General features: G+C 52.1%; 1 protein-coding gene across 1 annotated transcript; it reads left to right on the top strand.

Annotated features, from left to right (window-relative positions):
* The first annotated feature begins 5,680 nt into the window (after window positions 1–5,680).
* On the top strand, window positions 5,681–11,877 carry FAM110C (family with sequence similarity 110 member C). The gene is made up of 2 exons (XM_079791880.1): window positions 5,681–6,981; window positions 10,199–11,877. The coding sequence occupies exons 1-2, from the start codon at window positions 5,900–5,902 to the stop codon at window positions 10,215–10,217; spliced, it is 1,101 nt and encodes a 366-aa protein (XP_079648006.1). The 5' UTR covers window positions 5,681–5,899; the 3' UTR covers window positions 10,218–11,877.
* Window positions 11,878–19,157: the final 7,280 nt, after the last annotated feature.

The following is a 19,157-nucleotide window of genomic DNA, read 5'->3' as shown; positions in this document are numbered from 1 at the left end:
CGAGGGACAAGGGGTGAGGCCCGTGCAAAATTAAACGTAGTTTGCAGGAGCCAGCGTTCACACCATGCAGGTGAGGCATCTGATGACATCTGTTAAACCAAGTGTCTACCAACAGGCTGTTGGCAGAGTGAGACAAAGTAAACGTACTTCAGAGCTGCGGTTAGAAGTGAAACCCAGCGGGATTAGGGTTACACGGCTGAGCTCTCTCCCAGGGCAGCTGCCGCAGTCTCTGAGAGCAGAGCTGCTGTGTCCCCCAAACCTCTGGTGGATGAGGGCTGAGCCTCTGTGAGCCTCGCAGCCCCCCGCCCCTCCCAGAGCATCTGTGTCCTACATGCTGACTTTGTTACACATGCACATGCATGTCACACTCACACACACATTCTCTCCCAGGGTTTAATGGGGAACTGTACTCCATACCAGAGTTCCCCTCTAGTACATTAGTAGCCTGGCTCTTACCTTCCTCAGAGCAAAGTCTTTGGCTGAACCGAGTGAAATAAGGGCTCAGAATTCCACAGGCCTGGGTTTGGGCCCTGACTCACCACTTTAAACCAACTCCGTGAATTCAGTTATAAAAACAAAAAACTCATGAAAATGCCACCGTTATTCTTAGAGGACCCATACCAAAAATAAATCAGTCATGCCTGGGGAAAGCAACCCAAATTTCACCTTATGATTGGTTACCAGGTTTTCAGTTGAACTAAAGACTAAGGCGTGCTTTCATTGCTTCCGGGCTACGATTCTATATGCAAACTTACTCCTAGTGAACACCATGATTTACCAAGCAATGCATTGGGGATTTCACGTTAGAATAGGAAGTAGCCTAACACATGTGCATGGTAGTGATTACTGTAAAGTCAGACCTTGTAAACATGTTTAAATCTTCTCTTTCATAAAGCTGTAGACTCTTGTCTCTGAGGATGTGGTATTTCCTTACAGTTGTTCATAGAGAAGGCTTCATCTACATGTGGGAAATAAGCCGAAGAATTTATGTTTCAGTCTCTGTAATTAACAAAAGTATAAAATAACTCATTTGCTTCCTGAAGAAACTGTCATTATCACTGATAAAAGGGGGTTTGCCTTTTCTAAAGAACGGCAGATGTCAACGGCACTGAACAACACAAGAACTTTCTAACTATTTTGGTATCAGATGAAGAATGTTAATTGCTATTTTCTGGCTTAGGTTCCTCAGGTCTGTAAGATTTTATTGGAATTATATTTACATTTTTTGTTTGTTGTTCCCTCCTAACGAGTAGCCTTGGATTTCAGGGTCCTCCCCAAGGAGGACACCTCACCATGGACCCTCAGCCCTGCTTCCTTCTCTGGCAACCTGTGAGCAATGGCTGTAGTCAACCAAGCGGTGGCTGCAAATGGCCAATAAGCCGTGGCCCACTCTCCCTGAGCCTCAATATCACACTTCACCTCACAACCTGCTACCTGGGGACATGGTCTGTTGACTTGGGTTTCCCACAGTCTCACTCTGGTGCCTCTCTCTGGCCTTGGCGACCTGACATGGTTTGGCTTGATCCTGTCTGATGACTGTCCACTGCACTTGGCCGTGACCTGTCCCCTACTTTGAGCTCATGAACTTCACCTCCAGCCTTAACAGTATCTCTGCTCCCACCTCCCAGGCTCCCCCTGGAGCATCCAAGCCCTCAAGACTCGAGAGGAACCTGGTGACATTTTCCTCAGCCTCCTTGCTGAGCCATCTTTCCTGCCGCAAGTCATAACTTCAAGTTGAACTTTAGTTCCTTGGAGCTTGGCTTGCCTTCTACCACTGTGATCAATACCTCTTTGTATTTGAAGAGCATTATATTTTGCAATACGCCTCCATGTGCCTTTGCAAGGTAGGCATTCAGTGGTTTATATCTGTTCTGAAGACAGAACCAAAATCCCAAGAAGTTAAATGATTTCTTCAAAGGCGAAGATGTAAGAATGGACAGTAATGACCTAATTTTTTACTTCAGAAGAAAGTGTCAGAGGAGAGAGAAGATGCTGTTCTGTGGCTTTGGTGAGAGAGGAAGGACCCGTAGCCAAGGAGAGTGGGTAACCTTTAGACAAGGGGAAGGCCCACCAGGAGATTCTCCCAAGAGCCTTCTTAGGGAACACAGTCCCAGAGACTCATTGTAGACCCCTGACCTCCAGAACTGAGGTGATACATTTACACTAAGTCACAACGTTTGTGGAAATTTGTCACCGCAACAATCAGAGACTGACACAGCTGTGCGTCTGTTTCCTGGTGTCTGTAATATGAACTGTGTGTCCATGTTTCCTGTGTCTGTAATATGAACTGGAAGTCCCCACCAGCCTCATGGAGTTTCTATGTGCTGACAGACGTTACATTTATTCATAATCTTCATATACATATTCAGGCGATATATAACCTCTCTGGATCTATGTTAACAGAAAGATAATAGGATGCACGCATATATCCTATCTTTCTATTAACATTAGAATTATAATGGGAATATTTTTTTTAAAAAAGCAGCCATTCACACTCCGCGGTCCCTGGGGTAAAGAGGGCAGCAGACACAGGGCTCAGCCTCAGCTCCTGTCTGCTGACGGTCTGTTGGCCAAGGTGAGTCCATGACCAGTGACACTGAAGGGGTGAGAGGATCACCTGCCCTTGACCTGAGGAAATAGGAGCCACTGGGAAGGGCGCGGGAACAGCAGAAGGGCGGGAACAGTGAGACTGTGGGAGTGTGCTGCAGGGGCACCTTGCTCCCAGGTGCACACTTGTCGTTTTCCTGGAAGTTAAGGTGGTGGATGGAGAAGGCTCCATGGGCATCACTCTGTCCTCGTCTGACTGTAGACTGGGATACAGTTCTAATAACTGACATGGCTCTTGCACAACCCGTGGAAGCTGGTGCCCTGTCACCGACTCCCGTGGGCATTCCTGGACCCTGACAGATGGAGTTTTGAGGATGAAAACTAGTACCAGTCTGCTCACCTGGACTATTAAATGGGTTACTTTACAAATTTCCGACAGACTTCCCTGAAGCTACTGCAGAGGAGAAGCGTGTTGTGGATGGAGGCCTGGGAAAAGGTGCCCGCACTGTCCAGGCCTCATCTGAGCAGAGGCTGTGGGGGAGGGGAAGGAGTCATGACAGGCAGGAAAGGGCTGTATGAGACTTCCACGTGCTCCCTCACATGCCCCACGAGACGCTGAGGTAGCTCTCGGTCCCAATGCAGTATCATTGGGCCATTGACTGGCAGGTGACAGAACCGGGCTTTGGCCCTAGACCTCTTGGCTTCCCCACCAGAGCTGGGTCATCATCAGAACCTACTGTGTGGGCCAGAACCCGGGGCAAACACATTCATGCTCCATGCCCCATCAGTGTCTAGGTCTTTGAGAAAAAAAAACTATCTCAAAATCAATAAACATCCTCTTAAAGTACAAAATAAAGTATTAAACTTTGTAATTTCCTCAAAGTATATCTTTGCACAGGTAATTTATTAATTGCCTTCCTGTTTAATTAGTATCCAGTTCTTAGTAAGTGGTTTGGGGAACTTCCTCGTCCCTTTGATTCGGGGAGTGAAGTGATGTCCCTTGCGTGTGACACTCTTAGATACCCACTGTACCACACATGTCAATCACTGTCTTTCCCAATAGCCCTTCATGTCTTGGCACAGCCATGGACAAGATAATCCTGTTTCTTCATGTTCCATAAACCTCACCTGCCCTCTCAGAACCATTCCAGGTAGCACATGAAATGCCCGTAGATGCTGTGAAACCACATTCATTGAAGATAAACGGCACAAAGCCCCTAAAACTTTGTAGAGAATTATAAGTCATAAACATGTGCCTGCAGTTTGACACCAATGTTTTCTTTCCTTCCAGTGAAAACGCCAGCATTTGAAGTATTGAGCTCAAGGGGAAGGGCTCAGGGCTCTGGCTAAGGAGCACAATTGTGTCACTTGGTCATGTGACTGGCTTCCCCATAACATTCCTGAGGAATCTTGTGTCTGGCCTTGCTCCCACCTGGGCCAGCATTTCCCCGCCCACCCCGTCAGCCCAAGCACCCGAGGCCTCACATCCAGCAACCTGGCCTGTTGGCTCCAGGAACCTTGCCTCAGCGCCCCTTGAACCAGGAAGGCTCTACTCACTCACTTGTTTTCTGAAGTTCCAAGCTTCCATAGAGTGGTTTCTAGGAAAGAGAATGAAAACCTGGTGAGTGAAGTTGAGGCCTGAAAAGAGGAAACTGGGAAGGCAGTTATCACGTGAAACACTTTCTCGTTGTTATGCAGATGGTGGTTATAAAGAGAGATTGATCTGTTTTTCCAAAACTTTATGGAAATCAGTAAAAGGAAATAGGCTTGCATTAAAACAGGTTTAGGAGGCTAGAGAAAAGAATTGCTGATCTTCCAATAACTAGTATGGGCTACAATGGTGTCTCCCACTGTGGAAATATGTGGCAAATATAGCCCCCGACATACAGAAAGAATTCAACAAACATATGTCTTTTTTACAGTTGTGAGTGCGCTAACAGCCCATTATTGCGCTACTATTTAGTTGTATTATTTTCCATATGAACAACCGTAAACCTACGTTTACCCACCCTGTATCTCCATCTCCTTGCCGTCGACCTGAAGGACCACGGCCATCTTTCCCATGCACTCCAGTGAGTGGCGGTGGCTAGTTTGGGTCTCAGGAGACCGGGCTTCTTGTACTTCCTCCCTGACTATGGGGTTTGGCCTTACAGGGGCTAAGGTCTCAAGGTCTCCTAGACACACACCTGCTGCTGTTTGATGGTCGGTGGTGAGGGGGAGGAGAGGGGGGCTTCCCTGAGTGAGCCAAACCTGGTTCTGTTCATTCTGCTGCTGCACCTGCTGACTCGCCACCTTTGGTGTCCACAGGTCTCGGATGCTTTCCCTCCCGCCGCCTGGAGGAGCAGCCACAGCTGGGAGAGGGCCTGAACACAGGAGAGAAGGTGGGCATTGCACTTCTAGTTCTATGTCCAGCTTTTGGAAATAATGGAATTTTGGAAATATTTTCTCTTACGCGTTCAGCATTCCTGGGCTGATCCACTTGTCTTGTGGGCCCGTGGTTTCCTGTTGCCTTGGTTACAGTAAAAACAGCAGTTGTTCTGCCATTTGGTCAGGCTTCATCCAAATCCATGGACCTCGCCCGCCTGCCCTCTGAGTCCTACTCGGGTCTGGGTCAGGGTCACAGCCGGCCAGTAACGGCGCTGGACCTGACCCAGGTCCCTGTGGGTCCTGGGTTCTTTCCGCCCAACACAGACAGACTGTCTCTCCTACACGCGTTCTCTTTCCTTTATGTCGGTTTCTTTTCCGATAATAAACATCTGTGCGCACGTAGAGACTTAGGAAAGTAAAGTCAAGTTTCCCAACACCCTGAGGTCAACCTTAACCGTTCAAAGGAAGTGAGACACCTGCCTGGGGCGGGGTGGGAGCCCTTTCCTTCCGCCTCCCCCACCCGGAGGTGCTGGCCTCCAGCGCTGACCCACGGCCCTCAGGAGGGAGGGGGAGCGGGGACCTGGCAGCCAAGCCCTCCCAGCCCCAGGAGTACCGGGGGCTGGAGGCGTGGAGGTGCGGGACGCAGCCGGCGGAAGATTCGGGGCTGGAGGTGCGGGAGGGAGGCGAGGGCGGGGCGGGGCGGAGCGGACGGGCGGGGCGGGGCGGAGCGGGCGGAAGGTGAGCGGGCGGGACGGGTGCTGAGCCTCTACCAGGGGTGGGAAGACGGCAGGGCCGGCTACGAGGAGCCGGGAGCAGGCCCTGGAGCGACTCCAATCGGTTGGGCGCGCTCTCGGCAGTGTCCGGACCTGGGCGTCAGGTACGGACGCCGCTCCCCGCCTTGCTCGGACTTTGGAATCGATCCCGGACCGACGCGCCGCAGCCCGAGCCTCTCCGCAGACGGGAGCCCCGCGGCGGTGCCGGCGGGATGCGCGCGCTGCCCGGCCCGGACGCACCCCCGATGGAGCGGCTGCTGCCTGGGCACCCGGACGCGGCGCAGCCGGCGCGCAGGAGCGCGGTGGAGAGGCTGGCGGCCGACCGCGCCAAGTATGTGCGGGCTCTGCCGGGGACGGCCTGGGGCCCGGCCTCCGAGGGCAGCAGCCCCGGGGCGGGCGGAGGACAGGCGGTCGACCCGCGGCCCCCGGTCCGCGCCCCCGGCGCCGTGGCGCGCAGGGCGATAGCGCGGAAGCCGCTGAGGCCGGACTCGCTGATCATGTACCGGCAGAAGTGCGAGTTCGCGCGCGGGCCGGGCGCCGACGGCCTCCGGGGCGGCCTGGTGAAGAAGCTCCTCCCGGGGCCGGGTAAGGACAGGACGCCCACGCCCCCAGAGACGTCCCCGGCGGGAGAGAAGGGCAGGGCCGCGGGCGCGGAGGTGACGCCGACGAAGTCGGGCCCTGCCGCGGCCCCCATACGTCCCGCGCGCCCCAGCGTCTTGGCCGCCCCCCCTACGCCCCCCGAGAGCCCCAGCGTCTCGGCCGCCCCCCCTACGCCCCCCGAGCGCCCCAGCGTCCCGGTCGCGCCCCCGGCGCGCCCCAGCGTCCCAGCCGCACCCCCTTCGCCCCCCGCGCGCCCCAGCGTCCCGGTGGCGTCGGGGACCCGCGAGGTGCAGGCGGCCAGGCGCAGGGGTCTGCAGCGCTCGCAGTCGGACCTCAGCTCCCGCTACTCCATGTCCGCTGCCGAGTTTGACACCTTCTTCCAGTTCTGCGGGCTGGAGCCCGAGGTGGTGGAGGCGCTCGGGCGGGAGAACTTCTCCGCGGGGTCGGACCAGGGCGCTCTTAGGGTCCGCAGCGTGAGCGTCGCCACCTCCGAGAGTGGCTTCTCGCGGCGCAGCTGCGGCGACGAGGGGCTGCAGGAGGAGGAGCTGACGGAGCAGGCGCCCAGCGCCCCCTCGGTCGTGGAGAGGAACGCGCGCATCATCAAGTGGCTGTACACCTGCAGGAAGGCCGCGGAGATGCCAGCGCTTCGGCGGCAGGGCCCTTGTGACCACCGCGCTGAGGCCGGGACCCACGGGTGAGCCACCACGGTGTCTGCGCGCGCGTCTGCGAGGGCTGCGTGGGTGGCAGAGCTGCATGGAGCGGGTGGGCAGGCCTCTGAAGTGGGGAGGGACCCGGAGAGTGAGACGTGGAGTCTGTGGCGATGTGACAGCCCAGGTTCCTCCTTGCCTGTGACTGTGCCGCCTCTGACGGCCTGGAACCTGATTCTGTGCGTAGCACCAGCGGGCTGGCTTATTCCTGTGGGAAGAGGAAACACGGATTATAAGCGCCGCCAGAACGAACGCAGCTGGGCCTCTGCTGTTGTTCTGCCTTGGAAATAGCCCGGAGCCCTGCTCCCGCGTGGCTTGGCGCGTCCTGGGGTTCTGTCAGAGCTGACTCCCTGGAGGGCGGGCCTCGCACAGCCTGGAGGCCTTGACCAGCCGGCGCTGGGAGGGGGCCCTGCCGGACCTTGTGGGCAGTTAGTTAGGCATCATTTAGTGGACAGAGCTCTTTGGCTAAGTATGTTTCCTATTGTTTGAGAGCTTTGTCCCGGGGGCAGCTCAGTGCACAAGGAGCTTCTGTTGGTGAACGGGGCGCTGGACCAGGTTATCTCTGTGCCTTTGAGCTCTGTGTGGCCCCGACTCAACGATAAGCTCCGCGTCTGAGGGCCCGACGGGAGGTTGCTTCTTGCCCTGTGACGCCGGCCCAGGGTTAATCTCGGTTCTCTCTGCTGAGGAGCTGACCTGGGGCCTGAGAGGCCTGCCTTCTGTCCGTCACCACCCTGCACCTAGGGCACCCATTGTCCATGAAAGGAAGGTGGCGGGAGGGTTTCCAGCTCTGTACACTGTGATCTGTACAGTCAGGTATCTGTGTGTCCGGGTTTCCTGATTGGAACCCAGAAAAGGAAAAGGAAGCAGCAATATCTATTGGAAATGCAAAATGAAAGTTTATAACTAGGGCCCTCTGCTTTCCAGAGCCCCACCCTGTGGACTGTGCTTTAGGCACAGGTGGCAGGTGGACTGGAGGGTAAATAGTGCTGAGAACAAGCAATGCACAGACAAACGGGAAGAAAACTGGACAACAGGAGCACGTTGGTCCCTCTGAACCCAGACCTGCCCAGGCCCAGGGCTCCAACGTCAAAGCAGCATCCTGAGCAGAATTTGGGATGCAGTCCATGAGGAACCTTCCCAAGGCCCTGAGTTAGGGTTGAGCCTAGGAAAGTGTAAGCAGTGTGGTCAGCCTGACATGGGAGCAGTTGATGTCAAGGCAGAGAGAACAGACAGGAACTGCCGAGAGTGAAGCTATGCAGAACAGAGGTTCATGGGGTCACCCTCTCCCCCTCTCTCGATCCTGTGTGATTGAGTGGGGGTGGAGGTGGGGGGCAGTGTCCCCTGCCGTCTGAGCAGAGAAAGGGAGAGTCACTGAGCCGGCCCAGCTTTCTCTGCCTCAGCAGCCACCAGCACTGCAGATATTTGCTTCACACGTTTACTCCCCTGGACCCAGAACAGAGCTGGAGTCCTGGGAACGTGACCCCGGGAGACCCACGTCTGGCTAGTTGGAGGGTTGGGAGGAGGAAATGAGTGTCTGTCTGTCCAGCTCCCTGGGACCGAGGCGCCATCTGCTTCTGGTCACAGCCCCCTGGATGGACACCTGCGCACTCCCGTGAAGAAGGTCCAGTGGAGAGAGCTGGGTGCAGAGCGCGGAGCAGCCCACCCCTTCCGCCGCGAGGGTCCTCTGGCCGCCGACCTGTCGTCCTGGGGTTACTTGTTGAGACTAATTCCATCACTTCTGGAAGCTGTGGAGGCAGGAGTGCAAGCTGAGATTTTTCTCTAGTTTATCAGCACATTTGTGTTGGAATTCATACAAATTCATTATAGGATTTCATGAAAAATTCAGAAAATCAGTTGGTTTGCTTTCTTACTGAAAATAAAAACATGGAGGTTTTTGTCCCAATGGTAGGTAGAGGTATTATTATCAATTAAAATTAAAATATACCATCCAGAATTAAAGAACAAGTTCATAGGTTATTACCCCCATGGAGTAAAAATGTTTACTTTTCAAAAGGGAGAGTTCAGAGCTGGGGAATGACTCAGAATGTGCAGTGACCCCATGGGCATCGTGAGTAACAGGTAGCTACACGTGGGTGATTTTGTGTTCCGTTTCCCAGCGTATAATTCATGAAAATTGCTTCTGTGTCTGCGGGCGTTTAGTCATCTTCCTGTCCTTCAAGTTGCTGCAAAGGCAGGGCTGCCGAAATTTCGGTCTCTGCTGTGTGGCTTTGGATATATGTTACTGGTTTTAATACTGTTGTAAGAGAATGGTAACGTGTCCTTTGGGATAAACATTGTTTAATTTTAAGGCAAAAATCTCAGGTATTCCCAGTTCTCTTCACATCATTCTTCAGTAAAAAAAGAAGGCTGTGGGGCCCTGGGCCCTGATGGGCAGAACTGGTCTCACGTTGTGCAGATGCCCTGGGGCCACACACACACACACACACACACACACACACACTCCTGCCTCCTGCTCCTTTCTCTGCTGAGCCACCGCTGGGTGGGTCCCTAGCTGGGTCCCTAGCTGAGCCTTTTACGGGAACAGCATTGAGGAGCCTTGAGGCACCCCTTCCTGTCCTCAGGTCAGACCTGGGCCTTTTTAGGGAGATTTGTTTGGAAAGGGCGGGGTTTGTTTGCCTGCAGGTATGTATTTGGGCTGCCTGCCTTGTTTTCTGTTCTGTCCTTCAACTCTGAGACAGTGCATACTGGCTTTACCAACATTCAGACATTGTCTTTACTGCCCGTGAACAGTTGGAGGGAAACTGATTTCAAACATCCAGGAAAAGGCGGCAAGAAGACGGGTATTTGTCTGACAGAGAGACCAGATGGCTCTTTACTAAGGCTGCCAACTTCTTTTCAAAACGTAAAACACAAAAAGGAAATGTATGCATTTTTTAAACGTATTGGGGTGACATTGGTCAATAGGAGCATACAGGTTTCAGGTGTGCATTTCTGTGATACAAGATGATGCGGCAAATACCACAGAACCGAGGTCTGCGGGGAGCCCTGGGGGTATAATGTGTGGCCCTGCAGCCTCTGCCTGGACTGGTGTTGATTGACAGCTTTCCTTACTCCTCAGGGGGAGCCTTCCCAACAGTGGGGCTCCTTGAAATATGTCCTGGAGGATTGGGGGCCCCAGGGCCATGATCACTGCCACAGGTTTGGTCCAGTGCACCCAAGTGACCACACGATTGTTTTTTCCAGGAGTAAAGAACTCTACTGAAGAAGCTTCCGGAACTCCCGAAGGTTGGGGATGCTGTGGAGAAGATGGGGCCCTGGAACTTAGAAATCAAGAATTAGCCGAGTGACACAGTACAACCCCCTGGAGATGCTTCCTTGTTTGAGGTGGACCCACCCTGGCCTCCAGAGAAAAACACTTTCAGGGGCATCTTTGTGACTGGTTTGCTCAGAGGCACCGTGATGCAGCTTAACAATGTCTCAATTAACTTAAAAAGCCAAAGAGCGTGAAAGCCAAGCCAAGCCTGCCAAGACTGCTTTCAGTCCTCTGATTCAAGTTCTGGAACCCCAAGACGGTGTCTCTACCCCGGGGGCTCACATCTGCATGCACACTTCTCGGCATCACGCGCTGTGTGTGCACCAGGCACTGGTGGCTGCTTTAATGGCTCAGCACGTTTCCAATCACTGGAGGGCTCCTCTGTCATTCCACTCACGCCACTCCCACTGGGCGGCAGACAAGCACCAATACCATGAAAAGATGAATGCGAGCTGAAATACTGCTGAAGTACTTTTCTTATACCGGGACTGTTTTGGAGAGGCAGGTCCCGTCATCAGCTTTCCTGCTCCTAGCTGTGCGGAATCTCCATGAAGGAGCCAGGGTCTGGGCTCCGCAGCTCAGGCCCCGCCCCTCCGTGTGTCATCCGTGGCCCAGAGGTGGCACCAGCTCAGCTCTGTGCAAAGGGCATGTTTGCCAGGAGGGGCGGCCTCCGGGTGGCTGGGCGTTGAGGGTCAGATCCTTGTTGAGACGGAGTTGGTGTGACCAGATGCTGAGCCGGCTCACAGCACCCTGAGTAAAGAAAGCCTTCAGATCAGAACCTGTGAGAGAAACTCTGAGTCCATGACGACAGCCCAAAGAAAACTGTCACCAGACAAGTCTTCCAGAGTTTTCGGTGTTTTAGCAAAACGTCTCTCTTCAAGAACAAGATAATCGGAGAGAAGAGTGTGGAGGGGGAGAAATGAGTTTTTCAATGGTGAAATCGTTCTAAACCAGTTCATGTTGGTATATATGTGTATTTGTTAAGTATGGTATTCTATTTTTGTAACTGTTTACTAGAAGAGTAGGTCTTTGCCTTACTTAAATATTTATTTTTACACAGTTATAAAGTCTTCAAATAGTTTTATTCATGTCACGTAATTTCAGTTTCACCAGAATAACATCACATCCTCTTCTACTTTCTCCTGCTTCGCTTTTCGTATTTGCTGTCTAATTGCATTTCAGCTTTTGTCGTGAGCAGTGTTCTCTGCTCTGCAAAGTGCTCTGGGCGGAGAGCTGTTTGCACAGCCCAGGCTGAGGCTGTGCAGCGGACAATGGGCCTTTCTCAGTGTGGACTCTGTCGAAAGACAGCGCATCCCCCATCGCTCCTCTGAAACGCTGCTGTTCACCGGCCTGCACTTGGTTAAACACGAGTGTCAGGGATGAGAGTTTTTGAGGGATCTTCTGCACCCCACCCCCTCTGCTCATTCGCAGCCCTCCCAGGAATTTTATGCGAAAACTTTAAATAAAATTGCTTTGTGCCTTTCTACACTCAGAGTGGGATGAACTAAAACTTAGGTCAGATTTATGTTAGTGGTGCAGATTCACCCTCCATAGAATAGCTGAAAAAAATACCTTTAAAAAAATTGGTTTCTGTTTTAAAACCACCAAGATCTTCCAGAAGCATTTGCACTTGGGTGGGGACACGGGGGGAGGGGGGGCGGGGCGGGGGGGAGGGCGGGAAGGGTCCCTCGGAATGAATTCTGGAGTAGATGTCAGACGCGTGAGGGTCGCGCTGAGTGTGTGCAGGGGGGAGAGGGTGCTGAGAAGTCCTTTCCTAACCGGGAACTTGCTGAGTGACTTTGAGTAAACCAAACTTGCACCTCAATCTGAGTGAAGAAAAAGCTTGTAATTGCTTTTAAAAAGAATGAGCAGGAGTTACTGTGGCAGCTCAGTTTCCTTGTTCATGAAAGAACAGCATATAGAATAACCTATTAAACACAACCGAGAGGAAAAACTATGGGAGACGTGAGGATCGTGGCCTGTCTTGTCTCAGTAATAGGTGGGTGCAGGCTCCCAGCGAGCAGACGGGAGGGTATGTATGTGAGTGGACCGTCTCCTTGTTCCAAACGTCGGTTCCTAGTCTGTGAACTGCAGTCACTGGCCCGGAGTGACGGGAAGGCTGTACTGAACGCTCCCTTTTCTGCAGATGAGCGTCCAGTGTGGTTGCAGCAGGGCCGGTGGTGCCATACAGCATCAGACCAGGCAGTTATTGCGGTTCCTAAATAGTTTCTCCTATATGCCACTTGCAAGGGGAGTGCAATAGTGTATATTCTCTATTAGAGAAATAAAGTACTTTTTATCTTTTATTATTATTAATTCATGAATGTGAACATTGTGGAGACAATCAGCAAGCGTCTGCCCATGATCACTTCCCATCTCTTTCTTTCCTTTCTTCCTGTCTTTAACTCATCACGTCACCAATGCAAATGAGGAGAGAAGTGACATCGTGAGTCCCATGGCATTGGAGGGCCCCATCAGCGATTTCTGACCTGTGTGCCACCAGAATTTGTAAAACATACCTGACTGTTTACTCAGGGGCACTGGCCTCTTTTCCCTTAGATTGTGAAAAAGAAAAAAAACAACAGCCAATACAACAATAGCCATCCCCAATTTGCTGATCGACTTTGAGAAAAGTACGAATGAATCGAATGAATCAAAATAATACCGTTTTTTCCAGATTGGCCAAAAACATAGATATGGGTGTGTGCAGCCCTTTGCTAATGAGTTTGTGTGCCGTGAGATGAAAAGGTGAACATCGCGCTCCAGGTCCCTGAAGATGGAATGCAGTAAAAAACATTTTGAATACTTGGGACATTATTTTTCTTTCAGTGTTTCATCAGTCTTTTGCTTGAAAATACTTTTTCTCTGTGTTTTATTAATACCATCATGGGAGAATGAGCACAGATACACAGCCAGCATGTTTGTAACCTTTCGCATTACTTAACTCATGACTGAAATTTGTTCTTGGTGGCTGCCTGGCTTGGAGCTGCTGCGATTGGGTGTCAAACCTGTTAATCAGGGTGCTGACTGGGGCGTGGCTTATGCCCAAACCTACGGTATACAGGCATCCAAAGACAGGCATTCTTTTTTTTTTTTTTTTTAAATATATTTTATTGATTTTTTTACAGAGAGGAAGAGAGAGGGATAGAGAGCTAGAAACATCGATGAGAGAGAAACATCGATCAGCTGCCTCTTGCACACCCCCTACTGGGGATGTGCCCGCAACCAAGGTACATGCCCTTGACCGGAATCGAACCTGGGACCCTTGAGTCCACAGGCCGACGCTCTATCCACTGAGCCAAACCGGTTTCGGCCAAAGACAGGCATTCTGAGGAGAATAAAATCACTCTTATTTCCATGAAGACCATGGTCAAGTCCCGGTTGCTGCAAAACTCCGTTTAACTGTGTGGGCCCCGTAGGACATGTGGGCCCCGTAGGACGTGTGGGCCCCATAGGATGTGTGGACCCCATAGGAGGTGTGGACCCCAGAGGAGGTGTGGGCCCCGTAGGACGTGTGGGCCCCGTAGGACGTGTGGGCCCCATAGGATGTGTGGACCCCAGAGGAGGTGTGGACCTCAGAGGAGGTGTGGGCCCAGGTGCACTGAATGCAGTTGTCTTCTGCCTTCAGGGAAAGATGCTCTTACCTTTCAGTTACCTATTTTGAAAATTCAATACCACAAGAAGCAGTGAGGTGATACACAGTGGCTTGGTGTGGGAATTTTGTTTGCATTTTTTAAAAACATTTTTAATTGACTTCAGAGAGGAAGGGAGAGAGAGAAACATCAATGATGAGAGAGAATCATTGATCGGCTGCCTCCTGCACGTCTGCTATTGGGGATGGCGCCCACAACCCAGGCATATGCCCTTGACTGAAATCGAACCTGGGACCCTTCAGTCCACAGGCCGATGCTCTATCCACTGAGCCACACCAGCTAGAGCTGCTTGCATTTTTTAGTGATGAAATAAATAGACCTACATTCTAGTTCAGTGTTCCAGGTTAGAAATATCAAATAAGAAGGACATTGAGTTCATGGCCCGAAGGTTAAACTCTGGTTGCAGAAGCAGGAGGGAGCCACTGGTGGGGAGAAGGCACAGAAACACCAGGAAATGTGCTCCTCCCAGCATGTCCATCATCATCTCCGCTGCACGGCCTCAAAACGTACAGCTGAGCATCATCTTGATGTTGTCTCCTTAAAAATCAATATTAAAGTGAGATGCTTTCTAAAGGGGAGAATAATTAATCTGTTAACTATTCACCTTTAATTCTAAATAAAATACGAATTTCCTTAGCAAGTGAGAGCCTGAACTACAGGAGCAGGTCAGGAAAGACCTGGGTCTTGGCCTGTGGGATACAATTTTGAGGTTGAGTAGGACACTTCACTACCAGGGCCAGAACATGAAATTACAGGATCTCCTCACCCATCTTGCTGTCCACCTGGTGGTCTTGCAGCAACCGTGACTTCAGTCAAGGACAAGCCTTTACTGCGGAGCTGGGGTCTGCACGGGGCACTGGGCATGGCATCCACAGCTGCCTGCCACGAAGGGTTCATGTTCTAACAGGAGGATCAGATAGTCTGTCAGAATGGATGGATGGATGGATGGACAGATAATAAATTGTTAACAGGGAAATAGATGATAGAGATGAGGGAGGCCAATCTGTCTGAACCATAAATGGAACCCCAAATCCAAATTATATAAAAAGAAGCAACATGCAAATTATAAATGGCATATTTTTTCACTGAGAGGTTTACTTTAATCCCTGGAGGGCCTTTACCTGGCAGCTTAAAGCTTTGAGGTCAAAACAGAATGAAGAGCAGAACACGTTACAAATGGGCCTCAGGACCGGGCCTCCTCTGGTCAGAGGCTGTTGTGAGGGACTCCTGGGCTTTCAAAGTCCCTTGTCAAACTCAGGGAAAGAGTAAAAGAGTAGCAAATAAGCAGTGACTCAGCCCAGAGCAGGCCAGGCTGGTGCCCAGGCTGCGGTTCCCTGAGTGACCCCGAAGCGACTCTAGGACACGTCCTGGAGGTGAGCAGCAGGGCTCAGGCTGGGACAAGTCAGGCTGACGTGATCAGGATTTGAGGACCGTGTTTGCTAAGCTGTATGGCAAGTCAGAATGACAGCATCCAGAGTTCCGAACGGGGTGTGCACCCAGAGTGCCAGGGGCGTGTTCTCACAGGGTTTTCCTTGCAGGTGGTGAGGTGCCGAAGAGAGACTGTCCTTGTGGGCATCTATTGGGATGGGCAGAGACCCGATCAGCAAGGACCACAGATGGTAAGGCTGGAAGTGATGGCGGAAACCCCGTGGCTCCCCCACCAAAGCCCCCGAGTCTTGAGGAGGAAGAACAAAGTTGGAGGTATCACACTCCCTGATATTCAACTATGCTGACAAACTCTCAGAATCCAAACACAAAATACGGTCCAGAAAGCAGACAGGGGGCCAAAGGAACAGAACAGAGAGCCCAGAAACGAACCACACCCACGTGGTCAATTAATCTGAGACAGAAACGGCAGGAGCACACAATGGGGTAAAGACAGGCCCCTCAATAAATAGTGTTGGGAAAACTGGAGCAGGTGTTGAGGAGAATAAGAAGGTCACTCTTTATTGCCACAAAGACCACGGCCAAGTCTCGGTTGCTGCAAAACTCCTGTGTAACTGTGTGGGCCCCAGAGGAGGTGTGGGGCCAGGTGCGGCTGAATGCAGTTGTCTTTTCTGCCTTCGGGTAAAGACGTTCTTATCTTTCAGTTACCAATTTTGAAAATTCAATAACACAACATATGTAAACAAAATGAGGCTAATCACTTTCTCACACTGTGCACAAAAATAAACTCAGAATGGACTGAGGGACTGAGGTGTGGAGACACAGAGCAGCTGCCTGGGTCGAAACCTAATGCGTCAGAGAAAGAAGAGTTTGAACCCAAATCTGCCTGGTCCCAAAGGCCACTCTGTCACTCTTTGCACAAGCTGGTTTTCAAGAAGTGAATGCCACCCAGCACGTGGAAGGATTTACTAACCTACCAAGTGCACAGACCGATTCAATGGGTCAGAACCTCAGCAGATTTGCATATGACTGCTCAGTGCCCCCGTGACCCCCTGCTGGGTGACCCGGGCCAGGTTGGGCTGCCTCGGGGTGCCGACGCTGCCCCAACATCCACACCGAGAAACCTCAGAGCAGCAAATGCTCACATTACAGGAAAGACTCTCATAGATGATAGAGAGTCATTTAAGGAATTAGATGACACCATTAGGTTTCTGTAGATAATTTTATATAAAGTGACGTGTTTAAAAAATGAGAATAAAGAGAAAATCAGAGGGGGAACAAACAAGATTTGTCAGAGGAGCACCGAGCAGTACTGAGTAGGTTCTGGGGCAGGCTGCTGAGCCAGGTGAGGCGAGTGTGACTCCAGGGTGCCAGGCCCCAGGTAAACACAGCCCCCAGGTGAGCCGCAGCCCCGAGGTGAGCATGGACCCCAGGGCTGGAGAACCTCGGACCTTCCAGATCACCTCAGGGACGTCTGGCAGAATACGATCTTTTCCGTGGCTCACCACTCACTTTAGGTGAATGGGAAGTGGCCACATTGAAAAAGGACAGGACTTTTTAGAAAGTCTGATGCACTTTTCAGTTTGTGATTTTTCTCAGCAATAGTTAACAAAAGGCCAAGTTGTGCACGTTCCAAACACCTCCTTGCAGCCTACACCTAATCTCTGGGCTACACACCTGTTTCTGTGTTCTGGGCAAGAAGACACATTGAGCCCATGCCAACAATGCCGTCGGGCAGGCAGGGAGGGCAGCATGACTCACCCTGAGTGCTGGCTTGGGCTGGGAGGAGGGAGGCCTGGGAGGTCGCAGGGAGTCCAGCTCCGTTCAGGATGCACCTCACACCAGCCCTGCTCCCGGGACCTTCTCACCTGCTCAGCTGCCTGCGGTGCCAGGGGCCGGGCCACACAGCCCACTCCAAGCAAGAATGTTTCCTGACAAAAATGCACCTGCAACAGAGATGAGACTCCAGCCTCTGAGAAGGGTGTGCGTGTGCACACAGCTCACCGCAGCGCCCACACCCCAGGAGGAGGCTTCAGAGCCCAGGGCCTTGGGAGCAGCGGGCCGTGTTCTGGTGATGCCCGGCTGCACCAGGTTTTTCTAAAACCTAGTGCTTCACAGGAGGCAGAAAGTCTATTTCTGCTCCAGCACCTGCTCCTGTCTGATCAGGCAGCCGCAGAGCATCTGAGCATGAGACCTCTCAGAAGCACAGCCTCTAATGAGCACAAGATGTACAGTTGCCTTTGTGACCAGGCCCTGCTGGCTGGTTTGGAAAACCCCTCACTTGTGAGGCAGGTATGCCACCTGCACCGAACCCTGGGCAGAGGCTTCCTGATGGGACCACGGTGGTGCCGAATCCATGTCTCTCCAGGTGAGGTTCAGGATCTGCAGGGACACGAGGGAGCACACGTGTTATTTATGCTCAAGACCGGAGTATCTCCTGCACTGACTGCTCCGTCACACCCAGGGAGTGAAGGCCAAAGCACTGGCTTGGGTTCAGGGCCTGGAACGATGCCACCGGGAGAGGACTCTGTGGGGCTTTCATTCTAGAGATGGAGAGACTGGGAGCTGGGAGAGTCCGTTCCCCGGGAGCACGGAGCCATGCCAGCACCGAGCTCCTGCAGGGTGACCCGTCACAGCCCGAGTGCCTGTCTTCTCACGGGTGCTGGAAACAGGATCGGCATCTGCTTAGGAAACAGCTCACGTGATGGTCTGTAGGTCTGAGCCCCTGTTTCAGAAAACCTCCGTATTAGAGTGACTCGCAGTCGGTCTGTTTTCCTTCCGCTTCCGTCTGTGCAATAGAAGCTCACAGGTCCAAGAGCACCGACAGAACGACGGGAGGGCGTCGGGGCCACGTCCACACCCTCAGTTCACAGGTGACCAAGCTGAGGCGCAGAGAGGAAGTGGCTTTCTCCGCCGTCCTGCGGCCGCGGCAGCTGCCACCAGCCGCCAAGGCCACCCCCAGAGCAGGTGCACACCACGGGCCTCGCTGCTGGTTTCCACGACGGGGCCAGCTGAGCAGTTGGAGTAACAATTCCTTCAGTCACTTAATGAAAACTACAGTTCAGCACAAAAACACGTTATCTGTAGTGTTCAGGGCAACAAAATGCTGTAACTAATGGTTTAAAAAATGCCACAGAATGGATTATACAAAAAAAAAAAAAAATGCAGGGACTGTTTTCAGAACCGAGTTCCTGGTTAATGTGTAGCTCCCTGGATCCCAAGGTCACACCAGTGTGGGTTGTGAATGGTCTTAGTTTCATTCTCGGGACACACTTCCCACACCCACTGTTCCTCTGTCCCTTTGTCCAACCAAACACATGCCTGGGCTCTCATGCAAGGTGCGCCCTCCACCTGGGCCCTCAGTCCACCTCCTGCCTCCTCAAGTCCCTCCATCCACGGGTGAGTGACCCCCTGGTCAGCGTCTGTAGCCTTTTTCTAGGCGGACGTAGCTTCCCAGGAGCGTGTGTCCCCAGGAGTATCGTGAAGTCACCCTCCCTGAACCACATCCCTCTCACTAATGCCTCTCTCAATGAAACAACGATGGAGAGCGGGAAACTGCCCGTGAAGACATCCAGGCGAGGGAGCAGCGTGCATGAAAACCCTGTGATGAAAATAATTTCATGTGTAAAACATGGAAAACTATATGTAACCCAAACAGGGAATGGTGGATAGGAGGAAAACACAGTTGTGGGAAATGGACTAGAGGCAGATTGTGTGTTGCAGGTTCAGGACTCGATAAAGAGTATGGGTTTTAAAAAAAATCTTAAATCCAACAGGAAAATCGTTTAAAATTTAAGGAATTAGATGACACCATCAAATTACACTTGCATTTTCAAAAGACCCCTGCAGC

The sequence above is a fragment of the Cnephaeus nilssonii genome (assembly GCF_951640355.1).
Source record: "Cnephaeus nilssonii genome assembly, chromosome: 15".
NCBI lineage: Eukaryota > Metazoa > Chordata > Mammalia > Chiroptera > Vespertilionidae > Cnephaeus > Cnephaeus nilssonii.
The sequence above is the reverse complement of the archived record's forward strand: the minus strand, read 5'-3'. Positions and strand labels throughout refer to the sequence as shown.

Excerpts from the sequence above, each read along its gene's own strand:
- FAM110C (XM_079791880.1), top strand. The coding sequence starts at position 5,900 with ATGCGCGCGCTGCCCGGCCCGGACGCACCCCCGATGGAGCGGCTGCTG.